The 17,989-nt window shown below is 42.6% G+C and overlaps 2 protein-coding genes across 2 annotated transcripts in view; one reads left to right on the top strand and one right to left on the bottom strand.

Annotated features, from left to right (window-relative positions):
• Window positions 1-17,989, top strand: part of dph1 (diphthamide biosynthesis 1) — a 265,070-nt gene that overhangs the window by 175,061 nt on the left and 72,020 nt on the right. The window lies entirely within an intron of this gene.
• The window catches only part of rtn4rl1b (reticulon 4 receptor-like 1b), a 178,138-nt gene that overhangs the window by 159,403 nt on the left and 746 nt on the right, over window positions 1-17,989 (bottom strand). The window contains exon 1 of the mRNA XM_074679782.1: window positions 17,832-17,989. This exon is cut by the window's right edge and continues 746 nt beyond it. Coding sequence (XP_074535883.1) covers window positions 17,832-17,844 — 13 coding nt within the window. The 5' untranslated portion in view covers window positions 17,845-17,989. The remainder of the gene's footprint in view (window positions 1-17,831) is intronic.

Below are 17,989 nucleotides of genomic sequence, written 5' to 3'. Positions count from 1 at the left end.
GGTTTCTGCAGTGCCAGAGAGTCACTGGCACGTCAGGCTTGGCAGCCATGGGAATCCAAAGGAGTGGGGAAAACAGAGGAGGTGGGGTCGTTGGCTATGGTGGTGGGTCAGCTGCGAAGAGGGACGAGTGTGTCTGTCTCTTGGGTCTTTGGTTATGTTTGAGAAGACAACGGCGTATGTGTGTTGTGGTGAATGGATGCCCCTGGCAGGTTTCCCTTTGAGGGAGTCAGGCGAGAGACAGGATGCTTATCCCTGGAGAAACTGCCCAACCCTCCGTGCCAATTTAGGTCCTGCTGCTGGTGCATGATGGGAAAGAAAAATATCCCTCCCTCTTCTCTCTCTTCCCCTGTGAAAAGCACCCTGACCTGAATACGGATTCAGACAAATAATACTTCACTCTGTAGACGAGTTTTTTGAGTATTCATTATCTTAACCCCCCTCTCTTGCCCCCTTCAAGGTGAGATTCAGGGGTGTGAGGACTGCGGCGTTGTGCTCTGGTGGCGGTGAACTGAGTGAGAAACACAGCGAGGGGCGAGAAAAACAAGCAAATGTGACTGCGCAGTCGAGAGCTGCAGCCCCAGATTCACAATCATACTGGGAATCACAACACTTTTTAATAATTCAGGATGAATAGAGGAGAGAAATTCTGCAGCAAGCGAGGAAGCCTAGGAAATGACAGGGAAGAAAGGAAGCCAACAACACTCTGAACACAGAATTTCCCAGACTGGAGACATCGCTATATAAGGTTACGCTATACATCAGTGAATAGAGATCTATTTCAGCAGAGAGAATCGCTGCTTCTTCTTTTTTTATGACCTTGGCTCACTCGCATGTTCTCCAGCAGCGGCGTATGATGTCTTTTTTTCATCTGTGGCTGTGCTTAAGAACAAGGATTTCCAAAATTAGCTAGACAAGCTTAAAATTCATGCTGTAAACACGTTATCAGGATGTACATGGTGGGTGAGGATTTCACGTAAAACTGGCAGAACTTTGTACGATTTCATGTCTCCTTCCTGTAGATTTTCTCCGTCAACACTCCCGTTCAGTGTGGAGTCAGATTTTAATTAATTTTGTCTCAAATGAATCAGTTTGTTTTCTTGTTCTACTTCTCCCGACCCTGGCACAAACCATGACTCATTATGCTCCACTATTCTTAATTTTTTTTTAACCACGGGCAACAAGGTAGTGAGCAACAAAAAACTCCCTTTGCCAATTAGTCCGAGCCCTTGTGATTTTGCCACTCTTGCTAACAAATCCAATTTACATTAATTATTCATTTTGAGGTCGCACACACGCACGCGCGCACACACACATACACTATGTCCCCGCCAGAGGGGACTGGAAGAGAGGAAATGCTGCACTGAGACCTGTTTGTGTTGACGTTGTTTTATTTCAAATAGCTCCACTTAGCACGTCTGTCTTCCTGTTTTGCTCATATCTGGTTATTTTAATTAGTCGTACAGGCATCAAATTGAAATCTCAAATGCACTCTGAGCCTAAAGTTGGACTTTTATTGCTTCAATATGTTGAAAACAAATGTGTGCACCTGTAGAAATCACCTCTATCCGTCTGCAGATTGTGTTTGGGTCTGCACAGGATAATATTTTTCTCTGACCTTTTGTTGCCTGTTTGGTCTTTTCTTATAAATCAGTATTCAAAATAAAAACCCTGCCAGCCCAGACAAAAAGAAAAAAAAAAAGAAAAAACACTGTTGCTTATTGTCAACACGTCTATCTCCTTCCCACAATGCCTTGTTTATCGTTGTGACTGGAGATATGCTGCGGCTCTATGAGTGTTTACTGGGCAGCAGGGGCTGAGCGAGCCGGGCTGGAGGGTCACAGGATGGGTGCTGGGAGGTCACAGCCTTTATGTTCAGACACACTCTTCAGGGAATTCTGCTTTCTTTAGCCAGTGTTTGCTAAACACACAGACACCCACACACACACACACTCTCTCTCTCTCATACACACAAACACACGCACACACACTCACACACACACTCAAACACACTACTCAGGCATGTCTTATTAATCACAGGGCAAAGAAGAGGGAGAGAGTTGGATGAAACACAGCAGGACTGAGTTTTGACTGGAGGCCATGGGGGCAGCCCTTGCTGTGAATCAGCTCAGGCCCAGACAGATGTTGCTCCACTTGTTGCTGCTCCAGACAGAAGACGATATTTAACAAATAAAAAATTCTGACCATTCAAAATATGACAAGTTAATGCTCTGTTTGTTATGTTTCTAAATCCATGACGTGGATTTTTTTAGCCAAAACATTTTTGATTTCCCTAGCCATCAGCATTCTGGCCCTTTAAAGCCAACTACTGTGTAGGAGGTAGTTATTACCCTTTAATAACAGCTTAGGAGAAGAAAAATAACAAATAGCTAAGTGTCATGAAGACCACTTCACCTTGGTGAGTGGGTCTGAATCTCTTTTAAGGTTTTGGTTTTTCAGGGAGACTTGAAAACAGCTGCTTGTGGAAGAGCCTGTAAAAGTGATTGGACAGCCCAATGACCAATCAGAGGGTTGTACGGTGTGATACCAGACAGAGCAGCAGAAACTGTGAATAAAAAATATCACATAATTGACAAGACATCCTCCAGGGGCACGGTTGGTCTAGTGGTTTAAGCATGCCCCTACAGAAGCTGTAGTCTTTATCACAGGGGTCACTGGTTTGAATCCCAGCCATGGTCATTTGCTGCATGTACTCCCTAACTCTTAACTTCCCATATTCCATGTCTCTTACAAAGCTGATGCAAGTAGCAACCTCATCCTATGTGGAAGTGCTACAAACTGCAGTTCCCAGAGTGTCCACTAGAGGCTGACCGCAGAAACACCAGAAACTGCTTACACACCAAGCAATAAAAATTAAAAAAAGCCAAGTTTTACAGCATTGATCCACATGTTTACAACCTGGTCTGTAAACAGTATTGGTCTGAATATCTTATTTCTCTATCAGGACACATTGTACAGGGGGTGGATTTTCTTGTAACTATACATTTTCAAACTAATAAACTTGTAAGTTTTGCCTAAAAAACAGCATGACTAGTCTGACTGACAGGCTCGCACCAAGTAGCTGTCAGTGAGGAGGCTTAAGGCCAACCTCTTTACCTCACCCTGGGCTTCAAAACTCTGTATTTGAAACAAATGGGTGACATCACAGAGAGTACACCATTAACAGAGTTGTCATCTTAAATAATCCACCCTAGTTCAAAACAAAAGACTAGTGTGTCCGGGGAATCATTCAGAATAACAAACCCACCTGCCAGCAAAAATAAACTTAAGCTGGCTGATGTATCTGTTAACACCTGGTTGAATTTATTTGTTCATGTTGTAAAAGAAATAAAACCACATAGATCATGAATTCCTCTGAAACTCCATAAACTCTGACTCTACTTAAAACAATCTGCAGCGACACCCTTACCAGTGTTGTTTGGTTTCCACAGCTGTCTGTACAGATGCCTTTCTAGTCTTTGTAACATCTGCCATGGTTTACTCTTTTTTTCAGTGTAGGATTTGTAGGGACAGAGCTACTTTATTTTTCCACAGCTTTCCAGGCACCAAAATCTGAGATCCAATCTGACAGGGTGTCTGAAAACATGTTTAGAGTCTGGTGGGAATCTTTACTCCGTCAGCACATTTTTAACTCAAAGTTGACCTGAATGTGTAACAAAAGAGCAACTCATCACATCCTAGAGCTCCAGGTACCAGTCGAACCATCAGCAGAAACAGAAACATGAGCCAGCACATGAAGGGAGTTGAAACGTGTAATCTGACACATTGACTGGTGTGAACAAAAACAAAACAGAACTTTATAGTACAAACTGTTTTGTTTCTCACATATGTGGTCATAATATCACCTCTTTCAGGACTGTGTGGGCTGGCACAAGTAGATGAGTAGTGTATGCAGAGAGAAAGAGAGCTCAAGCCTTTGGGTTCTATAGCTGTTTTAGTGCCAGCACCTGCTAGGTGGGAGGCAGAGCGCTGAAGAGGGCTCATACGTACACTGATGTAACAACAATGGTGTGAATCTCCTAAAGAGAGAGGGAGGGAGAGCCTGTGAGTGTGTGTGTGTGTGTGCATACCTGCAGCAGGATCAGCCCAGATGCTCCCACACAGCGCCAAGAGCTATTCCGATCAGCAGGATAATAGTGCCATCATCGCATGGTTTCATAAGCCTAAGAACTCCGTGCAGAGATGAGAAAGTGTCTAAATGTATGCATTCTAACAGACAGATACAAACTGGAGCACTGCGCGTCTGTGATCGTGTGCATGTGTGTGTGAAAGTGGCTGAGCCAGCTGTGAGGGGTCCTGACAGATTAGGCTGTGGGAGCCGCCTTAGTTTCACCGGCACATTATGGAGCTGGTACTGCGTGGAGACTCTGGGACAAGGAGGGTGTTTATATCACCAGCAAGGTGTGAAATCTGGAAATAAACACAGCTCAGTGAAGTGCTACTTTTAGGTAAGGGGAGGGTAGGTGGGAAGGGTATTCCTCCTCCATACTCAGTCATCATCTGCAAAATTCTTTGTCTTCGCCCTCTTTTGTGTGCTGAGTGTTTTTCTCTACTTCTCAACTCACAACAAAACATGTGTTGCCACTGTAAGTACTGCCCCTCTTCAAACAGATCTCTGTTTTTTTAGATGCTACAAAAACATAACAGGAAAGAAGTATTCTGGATCTAATCTGTGGTATGTTTGTAGTTTGAGTATTTACCTCTCACAAGCCATGTCTTCAGGAAAAACAATTCACATGGAGAGCAAAAGCAGGCAGACCACACCGCCTCAAAGACTCCAAAAAAATGGGAATGATCTATCTCATCTTAAGTGAAGCTAAGAGGATAAATGCTAAGTTAGATGCCACCCGACTCTATTGTCATGAAAAAGGTTGAGCTTTAAAACACTGCAGGGCGAAGCTGGGTATTCCGATTGGGGCAAAGTTAGGCCCCATTTACACGCCAATGTTTCATCCGAAAATGCTAAAACGCAGTGAAAAAAATCTGTTTAGAAGCCGTTTTTGGGAGATTTCCACTGAAGTAGAGTTAGGCTGATTATCTGGTGTACTAGCGAATACTAAGTGCAGAGGTGGAGCAACAGATGCATGTTTTGTTGAAAGACAGTCAGCAGATTGAGCAGATTCAGCAGCACAAGCACAACATACTAGTCGACGATGATCGTAACAACGTTACTATTGTACTGTTGTATGCCCTTGTGCAAAGCAGAGTGTGACATTAGCATTTCCACTGAAAACGCCAGCTTACTGTTTACACGGCAGCTGACTAATGTCGGCAGCGCTTCAGAGAAATCCCACTCCAGAGGCCGTTTTCAAAAGTTTGTGTTCTAGGTTGGCAAATGCAACAATACTTCCATGTTTCACCCTAAAACCGTTGTCGTGTAAACAGCCCCTTAACTTACTAGAACAATGGATACCTGTAATAAGGCGACAAACAAAGTTTTCACATTTCTCCAGATCATCAAGTTCCCACTTTATAGAAACTTTAGAGAATTTTTTTCCGCAGCAGCTCACAAAAAAGTGCAATGATGCAATAACAATAAAAAATAGAATAAGGATAATAAGATTATGAAATAAGAAATGTCAAGGAATATAGAACAATAGAAAAACCATCGCTATTTACATAGGAGCAAGATATATACAAAAATTATTTGTGTTCCACTAAACAATAAGGGACTGTCATTGAGTTCACAGATATAAGTAACTGTAACTTTTAACCCTAAGAAACGCAACTACACCAGTCTGTTCAGTCTTTTATATGCCACAGGAAGATTAACATGATGCTGCACAGATTTGAATACACTGATTTCCTAAACTTAATGAGAACACAGCATCACATCAGCCAATCAGAGCAGTTTCCTCAAATCAGAGAAAAGATCGATCACAAACTTCATCCATCAAATTGGTATTTTATATACAGTTTTTATTAACAGGATGGGGGCTACTTCAGGAATTGTAACATACATAACCAAAACAATGTTGATGATGTTGTTCACATGATACGGCACTGATAAGAATCCTTAGCTGGAAGTGAACTGGAGCTAACCGCTGGCTACAACGGCACAGGCAACATAAGATCACTGGAGAGTTGTAAGACTCCTTTAGACAGGAAGTATTAGAAAGGATATAATATTTCCAAAAATGAAACATATTCTTTGTGTGAAATGTGGACAAATTGCTTCCTTTTTGGTTCCATTTAAAGAGATATCTTTTAAATACCAGTCTCAACTTCTGGAGAACTCTGCAAATTTCTTGGAAGTTGTGAATATAATTACCTTTCAGCTTAAAGATGTTAAGACTGTACGGTAGTTAGGAGCCTGAAGCTGCCTGTGCAGTTCTTGTAAGACAGGCAAGAGATTAAATAGGGTCTCCAGAGGTGGCTGACTCGACATTATTTTACTCCCGAAGAGTCTGACTGATCTGAGTCACAGGATCCAGCTTATAACACACGAAATAACCACTTGAAGAGACTGTATCAGAGTCCAAAGAAAAGGCTGTCCCTGCTGTATTCTATCAATCCACAGAGCGGCTGTTAACAAGCATCTTGGCAGGTTTAAGTGTGTGTGTGAGAGTGAGTGTGTGTTCAGTCGAGCTTCAACATGTGAGAATGCTCTTGATAAATGTTTGCTTGTCCCTTGAAAAAGTGGAACAGCCTCATTTGCACGGGGAGAAGGCATCAGTCTTGGAGGTCAATGGGCTTTTACATGTCAATAGTTAAACACACAGGCATTACTGCAGCCTCCTTCTCTGACTCTGCCCTTTCTCTCTCACAGCTCTTTGCTCTTTCTTTCCTCAGTGTTGACATTGTCATTGAAATCCATTAACTTCTCTTTGACCAGTGCAGTGCAGGCTCTCCCTCTGCAACCCAATCTGCGACTGTGTTCAGAGAAAGAAACTTGGTTTGATTTCACAGTCTTGCATGCAGACGTCTACCTTATACCTCTCTGGCATACTCTGCGGTCCCTTTAAAGAGGGAATGTCTTGCATTCCCTGGAGAGCGCAAGGCGAATATGTAAAGAGATGTAAACAGGGTAAACAACAAATCCTGCCAAATATAGCCACACGAAAGACGTCAGTGCATGCTATTTATTTTATGGCAGCGTAAGGAAGGCTGGGTTAAATAGTCAGGACTGTTTGACTGACTGATATCGTGGCTACAAGAGCAGCTCAGTCTGCAAAGTGGCTCCAGAGGATGTTGTGCACTCTGCTAGCTAACTCACAGCGACTGTTAACCTCCCCATCCATCAGTGGAGAGAGCAGCCGTGACACAAAAAACCTGCTTCTTCCATTAGAGCCCTGACAGAGCCTAATGCCTGCCTCTGCCTCTCCTTTCCCACTCTCTCGTCTGCTCTGTATCTCTCCGTTGCCATAATGAAGTCTTCTGCCTGCGTCTAAAGTGAACAACTCTTCAATAATACTGTTTTTGTTACGCTCTCCTCAGCGTCTTCCCCCTTAGTGGCCCTTCGTCTTTTGAGGGATGAGTGGGGGGATTCACGTTGGCAAAAGTGTGAATCAGCACGCAGGCACATGAGGGATGAAAGACCAGCTCTTATTATGGCCTAAACGCATGAGCACACTTTTGGGAATGGAGATGTGTAAATGAGCTTCACACACTGAGTGCTGTCTGTTTCTGGGCTGTTGTTTTGCTCTTTTAAATAATTGACAAGGCTGTGCTTGTGGAGACAGGGACAAATCTGCTGAGTTAATGTCCCAGCCAGAGGAGTTTTAGCACCAAACACTATCAATCCCCCCTCTACATGGAATTGTTACCACCATGGCAGTTCATAAATCTTATGTAACCCCAGCTCAGCAATATAACAAGTCAGTATTACAGCAGCATGTTCTGTTTATTGTTTCGCTGTGGAAGCTGGCAGGGGATGACAACTGCTATATTTACCCTGAAGATTACGTTCCATTTCCAAACAACACTTTAATATTGCGCAGGTTGGGGCTGGGGACGTATTAGCGTGATTGCTCGGGGCAAACTGTGTGCCATCTGGGGAGTAAAGCGACTTGGAGCTTCTGTTGGAGTAGGAGCTGTCAGGGGTGAAAACACTTGGCTTGCACACTGATCTTCTACCAGGGGCGTGGGGGCAGAGAAGTAGCGGTGGTTCCCTGTCACACTGTGGCATCTGTGTGTTCTCCCGTGGGAGTCGAGTTGTGTGATTGAGGCCTTGACTGGGAGCAGCAAAGATGCAGAGACGCAGCATACGTGGCAGTGGTTGTCTATTAGCCTGACACTTTTTTTCTCCTTGCTCTGTTTTCTTTTTTAAACCGCAGGCGAGACAGGATGCAGCTTTCGCTTCAAGGTCCCTTGCCAACCTCGGCAGATGGGTGGAAACCTCTCCTTGGAATAAATAAAAAGCTCTGAGCTTTCCCCTTTTGCTCGCCATTAAAATTCCAACAAAAAAGCAACCCCTGTGCTGCCAGGGAAAGACAAACCAAATCTGACTTTGTGCCAGTACAACCTAGCCTTAAGACCACACTGATATGACATCTGTCCTTTTGTTGTGCCAAAATGACAGCCAAAAACAAGATGGCAAACACTCTGAGAGTTCCCGGGCAGGTTGATCTCTAACTGAAGTGCCTCATAAGTGAAACCCCTGCAGGATGAAGGTGGTTGGAATTTAAAGCGACCTGTTTCACGACTCCTCTCTTCTGTCTCTGCTGAAGCAGGGTCTCCCTCACGACACCTCTTACAAAACAGGGAGAATCTGCAACATTGGTTAAGGTCTGTTTTGGGAATAACTGCATTAAAACCAATAACATTTTTAATGACGTTACTTTTTGCCAGTAACAGGTATTTGAATTTATTACTGTTTGAAACATTCCAACACAGTTATGGACAGTGAAATGTGATATGTTACTATGTATCCGACCTGGCTCACTCAGCCAGGTACAGTACAGGAACAATACCTTTGCGTTTTATCCTAAAACTGTTGTTGTATAAATGGCCTCTGAGTTTCCCTTGTGTTTCCCGACCACAATCTGGATGCTTCAGCAGGAAGGTGAACACTTCATTATGTTGGCTACATTTTCCCAGGAATTAAACAGTAAAAGGTGAAGTGTCACTTGGAAAAACCTTCACTAACATGTTCCAGCCAGAAAAGCATGTTTACAGGAAACTTTGTTTCAATGGTGAAGGGGGGTTGCTCATGGTTTGGCCATGAACTGACCAAAACAGGAAAACAGTGGTGTCACTGAAAAGGATATAAGAGCACGAGCAAGTTTGGTCTGGCTTTCTAGGTTTGTCTAGAGTTGTGTTGTGTGCTGTATCCTTTAATTAAATCCTGCAAAATGGCTGCAATGGATTATGTCTCCACAGGGTTATCTGTGTCTGGGAAGCCCTCAATAAAACTCGCTCAAGAATCAGAATCATTTTACATATTTGAAGGTTTTTCAAAAAAGTAACACAATAATTACTTACCCGGGTAACTCACTATGTTTAAGAAGGCTTAATTCTGTAACTAATTCACTTGTTTTTGGGGAAAGTAATGAGTAACTATGAATAATTACTTTTCAAAGTAATTTTCCCAACACTGGTTGAGCACAGAAACTCTTTCTCACGCTCTTACCTATTTCAAAATGTGTCATGAGTCTCTTCTAAACTCTTTCACAAAGCACAGGAATAATGAACATGCCTACAAAAAAGCTCCTTGCACCACTATTATGAGTGTATTTATGATGCAAGGTCAAAATGGCCTGAATGGATTCTGTGAATGAGGACTGACGCTAAAAAAGCTTGTTGGAGGAGCAAGAAAGCACACAAATGTCAAGGACTTTACTCCCATTCTGAATGGTAAAATATGTAAGAGGAGACTGAAAGAAAGACGTCCAGAAATAGATTTCAGTTTGATGAGAGGCTGCAAACCCAGCAGGAGAGTTTTGGCACCATTCGGCCGGATGTGAAAAAAAACACAGGATCAATTGAAACTCTTCTCCCAGTGAACCAGCCTTAATAAGGTCAAAAAACACAGATCTGCCACTGCCAATGACTAAATTTAAGGCCATTCTGAGACAATTGTGAAGGATTTGCATATAAAAAGAAGTGTGATTGTTAAAAAGACCTTGGCCTATATTCGGTAATTGCTACAACTCCATCTGTCTCTCAATCCTGTCTTTTAAATAATACTCCTCGGTTCCTCTTCGCAACTATCTTTTGGGTTCTTTTGCAAATCCTCTTGTCCTCCTCGAGCCATTATACCAGACAACATCTGGTGCCAGTCTGAGTCTCTTTTATTCACTTCTAAAATATTTAATACAATTAAATCATGCTGCCTTCAAGGAACAGCTGAATACACTGCAATTCTTCTCCAAATGGGACGAATGTGAGGAGTCCACGCTAACTTTCAGGAGAGGTTTTTCTCTGATCTGCACCCACGCCCAACGCGATCCCCCACCACAATTATTCTAATCATCCTGCAGTAGGTAAGAGTGGCACAGAGTTTTAAGTGGTTCTGCAGATGCAATATCACAGTCCGCTCTGTGTATTAACATAGCAGGGCAGGATTAATCCTAACAGGCTGAAGCAATTACCTGAGCCCTGACTGTTCCCTCGTAGAAGTCATTCGGAGCCTTGACAAACGCATGAGCACAGATAACATTTGCCAGAACACACGCGCACAGATGATATTACAAGCACAGAGCTCAGAAGTGACGGTGACAGGAGCCGGTCTCATTAAAGCAGAGGACGAGGATGTCCAGCTCTCACGGAGGATGGAGAAGTGGGGCGAGTGCTGCTATGGACCAATATCACAGGAGTTTTGGAAACTGGGAAAATAAATCTCACTCCTTTTTCTTCTTCTTCATATTTCCCACGAAGGATTTTGATTTTTGCTTTCATTCAGAGGTATTTCTTTTAAACCCTAAGCCTGAGTACATAGCTGCTTACACATCAAACAGTGTGAAGTAATCGAGCCCTGACTGTGACATGTAAGAATTGTGAGATTAATCAGAGGTATAATAAACCTGATCAAAACATGCCAGGAGTCACATCAGTTAACACTTAGCGTCACATGGGAGGACACGTATGCCAGTCTTTACATACAGACGGAACAGCAACATGAGCCAAGAGACAGAATACCATTTAGCTTTGGCTAGCCATAACATGAAATTTCACAGGAATATATAATCCCATTCTGTGTACCAGGGTGGGGAAGTTACTGAAAAACATCATTGATTTGTTTCATTCCCCTGTCTTATTAACTTGTTGTTGTTTTTTTGGACAATGATCAAACTATGTGGTCAGAAGTGAAACGCTTTAAGAGACAATTTTCAATAGTTTTCTTACTGATTCTTAAGTTTCATATGTTGACAGCACGAGTCCATGCTACTTCATTAATGAGCCTCTTTTCATCCATGCTCAAACCTGTTTACTTCTGGCTGGGTTCCGCTAATTATGTCAACTTGTTGTCGTAGTCAAGGTAAATATGATTTAGTTTTGACACAAGTTGTTTTATTTTGAAAGTCACTGGCTGTTTGTAGGTAGTTTCCTTAAATATGACAATTGTACATCGGCTGTGACTGGCTGGAGCAGGGTCGGGACACAGCAGAGTGGATCCAGTGTGAGTTGACACTTTGACTTAAACAGAAATCTATCTGATCGAATACTGGGATGGAGTGGAGCCAGACCAGAAACTACTACTGATCTATTATTTATGTTGTATTTATCATTCTTACATTTTCTTTCTTACCTCTGGTCAGTCTATGTTGTTGGATTCTTATGCTGCATAGGTTCTCTTCTTCTGCCTTTTGTTGTTTAATATATTTGCTAAAATTTTGTTAGGTTGTATTATTTCACTCTTTAATTGCCAGCTGTTAATTGCTCAGTTTTTTTAAACTTTCTGTGAGCTGCTAGATTAAAACATTGATGAATATAGCGGCTTTTTTTAAGACAAAGTTGGGGGGAAAAGTGCATTTCTTGCCCTGAAATACAGGACAGGGTTAAATGTTCCCTGTTCAATCTAAAGTTTAATTAGAAATGTGGCCCTTTTTTGCTGGAGTAGAAGAGCCCCGTGTCCATGTATATGACAGACATTCCTTTCCCTCCCTTTTCTTCACCTCTGCTCTTTCTTACAATGATGTGCCACTCCATCTTGAAGACTCTCTAACTCTCAATGCCAAAAAGGGCAGATGTCCAGGTGCTGGTGAAGCTGAATTGCTGTCCTCAGCACACAAAGGCGATGTCACCTCGGGAGGATGGCTCAGGAAAAGGGGGAGAGCTGTCAGAGTAACAGGAGAGCACCTGGGATTACTGTCAACAGTCTCGTGAAACTGTCTCCCTCTGTCCCCCTCCCCCGCCTCTCTCCTGTCTCTTTAGATCTATGGCATTCTCATTGACATTGACCTTTAAACTCCAATTAGCCACTTAATCAGAAATTAATTATTAATATTAGAAAAACCAACAGGGCTTAGGTTGTTTGTCTCTTTCACCTCATTATCATCGGCTAATGACCAACCTTGCATCTCATTTCCACAACAAAGACTGACAAAGGTGGTGTTTGCACCAGAATCAGGTGATTTCTCCCTGTTGAGAGCTAATGGAGATGGATGGATGTTTTATCTGCTGTTTTTGTTTCTTTTTTTCTCATACATGTTCTGCAAATTTTCACCTCTGGCTCCTCTTCCAAGTTAGGAATGTCCTGTGCAACTTAATCATTCAGATGACTCTCCAGACTGCATTAATAAGAGAGTCCTCAGCTGTGTAAGAGAACAGCATCCACTTCTGAACTCACAGCCCTCATGCCCTAATTCAGTGTGAAATGGTTGACAGGGAAGTGTGAAAATGGCTCCCAGGGAGGAAAAAAAACAACAGTTCACGGCATAAAAAAGAGACACACACCAGTTAGTGCTGTCTTCTCTACATACACACACATGCACACTTGTTAATTATTTGTCATCTTCTGTTAGGTGTCACATGGGGAAGCAGAGCCAGAGGCTGCCGTGGAAATACTCCTGAGTATTGGCTACTAAATGAATGGCTTTTGGATTTTAAACAACCTCCTTTGGCTAAATAAGATGTTTGGAATGCACTGACAGAGCCAGAGGTGCATGTGTGCCACTTTAATAAATGCGACTCAGCTATCCAGTAATTGGTAATGTTCTTCTGCCAATTACTCCTGATGCTGAGTTTCAGGGGTCAGGTCGCCGAACTACCAATGGATCAATTTGTCAAGTTTTTGGATGCATTATCTTATCGAATCACAAGTTATTCTTTTATTTTGCAGTGTACATTGATGCTCCTCTTAGCTCAGATGTTTACACCTCATATTCTCAAAATAGAACGGAAAACAGCAGAACTGTTGTCATCTCTTCAGATTTGCTTTCTGTTTTCCTGGCATCTTAAGAAGATTTACAGGATCAGTTTAAGGTTAATGTTTTTATTTCTTCTCTCCACGTTATCCTCTCTAACACTCCTCTTCACCAAAAACCCTCCATCGTGAGTCCAAACTGCCTCTCACCCGTGTTGAAAACTCAAAACAGTGCAACAATGCCGAGTTGACACGGAGCGATAGCAGACGGCTGAGAAAGGATTAGGAAGATGATAACATTCTCTGTTTAAAGAGAGCTCTCTGTGGAGCTTGATGATGGCTGAAAGTTTGACAGACAGGCATTTGTTGCTCTTTCATGTCATCTTATCAAGTCGCTCATGCGGCGTCAGCTTCAGGGTGTAGACCTCCCACATTGGAGAAGCCTCTACTTGTCCTTATGTGAGGAGGAAAAAGAGGCCATCTGTGTTCGATGGCTTGACAGTTTCTATATTACCATCAAAACAAAACTTGATGTCCGTGAGCCACGTCATCCTTTGGTTTACAAATCATCTCAAGCCATGTGATGTTTGTGGCTGTTAGACATTATGCAGCTGAAGAGCCGCTGTAATACCAAAGAGAGCAGAGAGCTGAGGAGCAGAGGCCACAGGTGTTTCTGTTGTGCTGATCTCATTAATGGCACATCCTCCCACCCTGTCTGCTCGCACTGAAAACAACACACGCTACTTTAAAGTTAATGCTCTTAATTGGAGTTGATTTACAAAATATGATTAGTAAATGCTACAGGATTTCATAATGAGTACAACCAATTTCCCTGTGTACTGTCAATCACTGAAGATGGGAGGTTAAGCAACAGACTTTCCATTTTTTTTCATTGAAGATACATTTGAAACAGTACTTTTCAAATTGTTTGTATTCACTGGGTTGCTCGTGTGCATGCATACACATAAAGCTTGCATGATTTGTTGTGTTTGTGCAACTTCTTTTCTTCACTCAGAGCTAAATTCCATTAAAAATGTTCAAATCAATGCAAGCACATTTCCCAATTAGTCTTATCTTGCAAGGCTGACACTTAAAAAAAGCTAATCTCTCTGTATTTATGTGTGCATATGGGTGTGTGCGTTTTCTTTTTTTTTTCTCCTCAAGGTCTTCAGAGGCCTACTTTAGGTTAAGAACTTGGATTTAAGGCTGATGATGGATTAAAGTTCAGGTATAAGGGTTGAGGTAAGCATGTAGAGCTGCTGCTTAGAGCTGCTTATCAGTGGTTTTGCATGTTTTAGCCCGTTAAGTACAAATAATGTATGTGTCACATTACAGCCGAAGCATTCCAGTTTTTCAGGGCATGACACAGACTGTGAGTGGTTTCCTGACTCCCACGCAGCCTTCAGATTCAGCTCATGCTGGTACAGTGTGAAGATGTACTCTGTTGAGACTAATCCAGTATGATGTGCTTTTAGCTGCTTGTATTGTTGTTTCAGGTAACACTAAATGCACTTTTGTGCTGCATTTTAAGGCTCTGGATTCTCAGATGTCATGTGCATAAGAGCTTCTTTGTTTGGAAAGTTTCTACCTTTAATAGCAGCTCAGTGGAAAAAGCAATGCATGGATTCAAAAGTGAACGTGAGTGCTTGTGTTTCATGTTCTCAAGCATGTTTCAATTCCTGGAAAATTGATTTTTACACTGTTCTGAAATGAAGAAACAGTGGCTGTTCTTGGGTCAGTGAACAGCCACTGCTTCTTTACTTCAGGTCAGTGATAAGTAAAAGTGAAAGGCTCAAAGACGCCAGACCACCAGAACACATGGAGAGGACTCTCACAGTCGCACTAGTAAGAGGTGTTTGTGTTTCAGAGGCTACACAGTGACACACAACTGTGATGCGCATTCTCATCACATGTTTCTGTTGCTTACTTTCTGTTATGTTAAATCCATTAGGTGTCACAAAGCAGAATTAAAAAAAAGAAAAAAAAACCTCCTCCACTATTTAGGAATATCAAACATCAGCCATTACAGGACGTCACACATATTCACTCGACATCTCGTCTTTTCCATCCCAGCTCTGCTCTGACAGATCATCCCCAGTGTCCACTCCATGGATGAGCAGTTTGGAGATTAAAAAAAAAAAGAGGAAGACAAGAGCCCGTGAAACCAAGACTGAGGGATAGATGGAAAAGCCGAGACAGAGATTGAGTGACATGGGCTTACATCGCTACATGAATGCACACATGTTCCCCCAGACATACACACAAGTAAATTCTGTAAGAACTTAGACACACACCACTTGGGGAACACACATAGCTCTGTCACTATTCAAACAAAGATATGAAGACTCTGTTGTGTCACCTGCGTTTGAGTTAAGACCACAACTAGTGCTGGACATGTCTGGACATGTTTGTAGGTGATATGGACATAACTGTGCCATGTTGCAGCAATCATCCAAATAGAATCAACTCACAAAGATGATAGTATCAGCTGCAAGAGAGGAGGGCTAAAGGGCATCTTAAAATCTAAATACCACACTATTTTTCTGTAATCAGCCACGGATTGCCATCATTTGAACCCAACCTGTGTTAGCAAAGACACTCTCCTTTTGTGTGTTTGTGAATGGCTGATATGTCACAGTAAACACTTTTCCTGATGCATCAGCCAAGGCTCCCTGCAGTGTGTTATTTTAGGTGCAAAAACATTCAAATTCACCAGAGAACTTCTGCACTGTTCCTGCCAACGCTGACGCATCCCCGCCTCACTATTGTAGACTCAGACACGCTGGCATATACCGAGCGCTTTTGGCAGACTGGTGAAATCTGTACTTTGAAGTCGTTTGTCTTGAATTAAGTGATTTTTCTGTCGGGGGCACCGTGCAAGCAGCAGGACAGCTGATTCTCAGAGAAAAATCTTGGACTGAGCAGGAACTGAACATGTTCTGAGTACAAAAATCCCCCACACCACGTGCCAATCACTTCTCCTTCAGCTCTTTTCAAGATGGTTAGAAAATGAATGTCTGCTGTGGGACATTATCAATTTAAAGAGCCCTTCAATATGATCTAAAAGCATTTACCAGCAGGGCCATTAGTTTGACTCGAAACAGACACAATCATGTTTCCTCTGACATTAAACAATGGGAGCTTCTTTTAGTATGCATGGTGACTCATTCCTGTTCTCCAAAATAACAAACCCAGACGTCACATTTCTCATAAATGATAAGTAGATCAGTTCTTATAAGATGTCAGGATCCAGGTTGAGATAATAGGCCTTTCCTTCCGAGCTGTTATAGCTATAAGCACTCATCACCATGCTGTGTTTCATCTTGACTCCTTGGAACAGCAATAATCGATCTGATGGCGGCAAGAAAAACATGTTGTTTTTCTCTGGCCCGAGGCACGCGGCAGAAACACACACACACACACACACACACGCACACACACACACACACACACACACACACACACACACACACACACACACACACACACACACACACACACACACACACACACACTCTAAACAGATGGTTTTCCACAAAACACACTAAACAAATACCAATAAAAACACAAGCTGTGAGTGCTGTATGGTGACCCCCAAGCAGCATTTGTGTGGGTTTTTAAAGGTTAAGGTAGTTTTGATGTGAACACACAACTTGAAAAGAGAAGATAAAGAGCAGGCTTTTCTAAATCTTTACAGAGTGACATGTACAACTTACTCTGGAGTGGTGGTGCCTAAAATCTGGTCTAGGGACTGACAGGGGGTCCCTGATGGGACTTCAAGGGCCACAGCAAGAGGAGGAACAGTTTAATTTCTCTATTGTTTCACTCCCTTGATGATAGCACAAAGGGAGCATGTATTACTGTAATCTATTCTCATTAGAGGTTTCATTCTCGCCTCTGTTGTCACACATCCAGTGCAGACACTTATGAAGCTGTATGGCCAATTAAAGCCTTGAAAGAAAGAAGCAGCTCCTTGGGACAAAGATCATCAAATAAGAGACTGTGGTCTAATGTGTTTCTATCCGGAGGATCTTGATATTAAAAGTTTGAGGAGCCCTTCCCTTTTTTATGAGGTGCCAAAGGTCCTGACTCTCATATAGTGTGTAGCCAGCGGAGGATAACCTTGTGAACTGCGGTTTGATCCATCACATCTAGATGTAGTGACACACGGCCAAATAATAATGCCCCGGCAGAGTGCAAAGCATGGAGAGATAGCCTTGTGACCCGGGTACAACTCATAAACTGCAGTGCGGCATCAGCTGTATTAATATCACATACGGTCGTCCCCACGTTTCCTTATACGGATAAATATTTCAGCCAGTGCGTGTGGTGCAAATTAAAATGTACTTTAAATGGCGCATAGCCTGAAAGAACCCAACCTGGTGCAATATGAAACGTGTCATAATTGAGCATCTATTTCATAACCGTAAAGAAGTACCTGCGCAAGATTCATGCACATCACGAGGACGCAGATTCTGCCTTAAAGGTATTGCTGCGCTGATAATAAAAAAGGGCAGACGGCAGCACCGCGTGATTAATTTGGCTTGTAAAGTTGCGTCTTACTCACCCCTTCTGAACATTTTGCAGGCCTAAGTGTATTTCGTCTTCGGTCCTCTGAGAATCATCTATTCTTATATTCCAGACTGAAAAAACTTGTGCGCTCTAGTTTTGAAGTTGATCCGGCGCTTCCCGTGCCTCGACGCGCGAATGTCAGCTGTCACTCCT

Source organism: Halichoeres trimaculatus, unplaced genomic scaffold, assembly GCF_033239565.1.
Source record: "Halichoeres trimaculatus isolate MK-OKI-2021-1 unplaced genomic scaffold, fHalTri1.1 fHalTri1_scaffold_9, whole genome shotgun sequence".
Classification (NCBI taxonomy): domain Eukaryota; kingdom Metazoa; phylum Chordata; class Actinopteri; order Labriformes; family Labridae; genus Halichoeres; species Halichoeres trimaculatus.
Note: the sequence above shows the minus strand (reverse complement) of the source record. Positions and strands in the feature narration are given on the sequence as shown.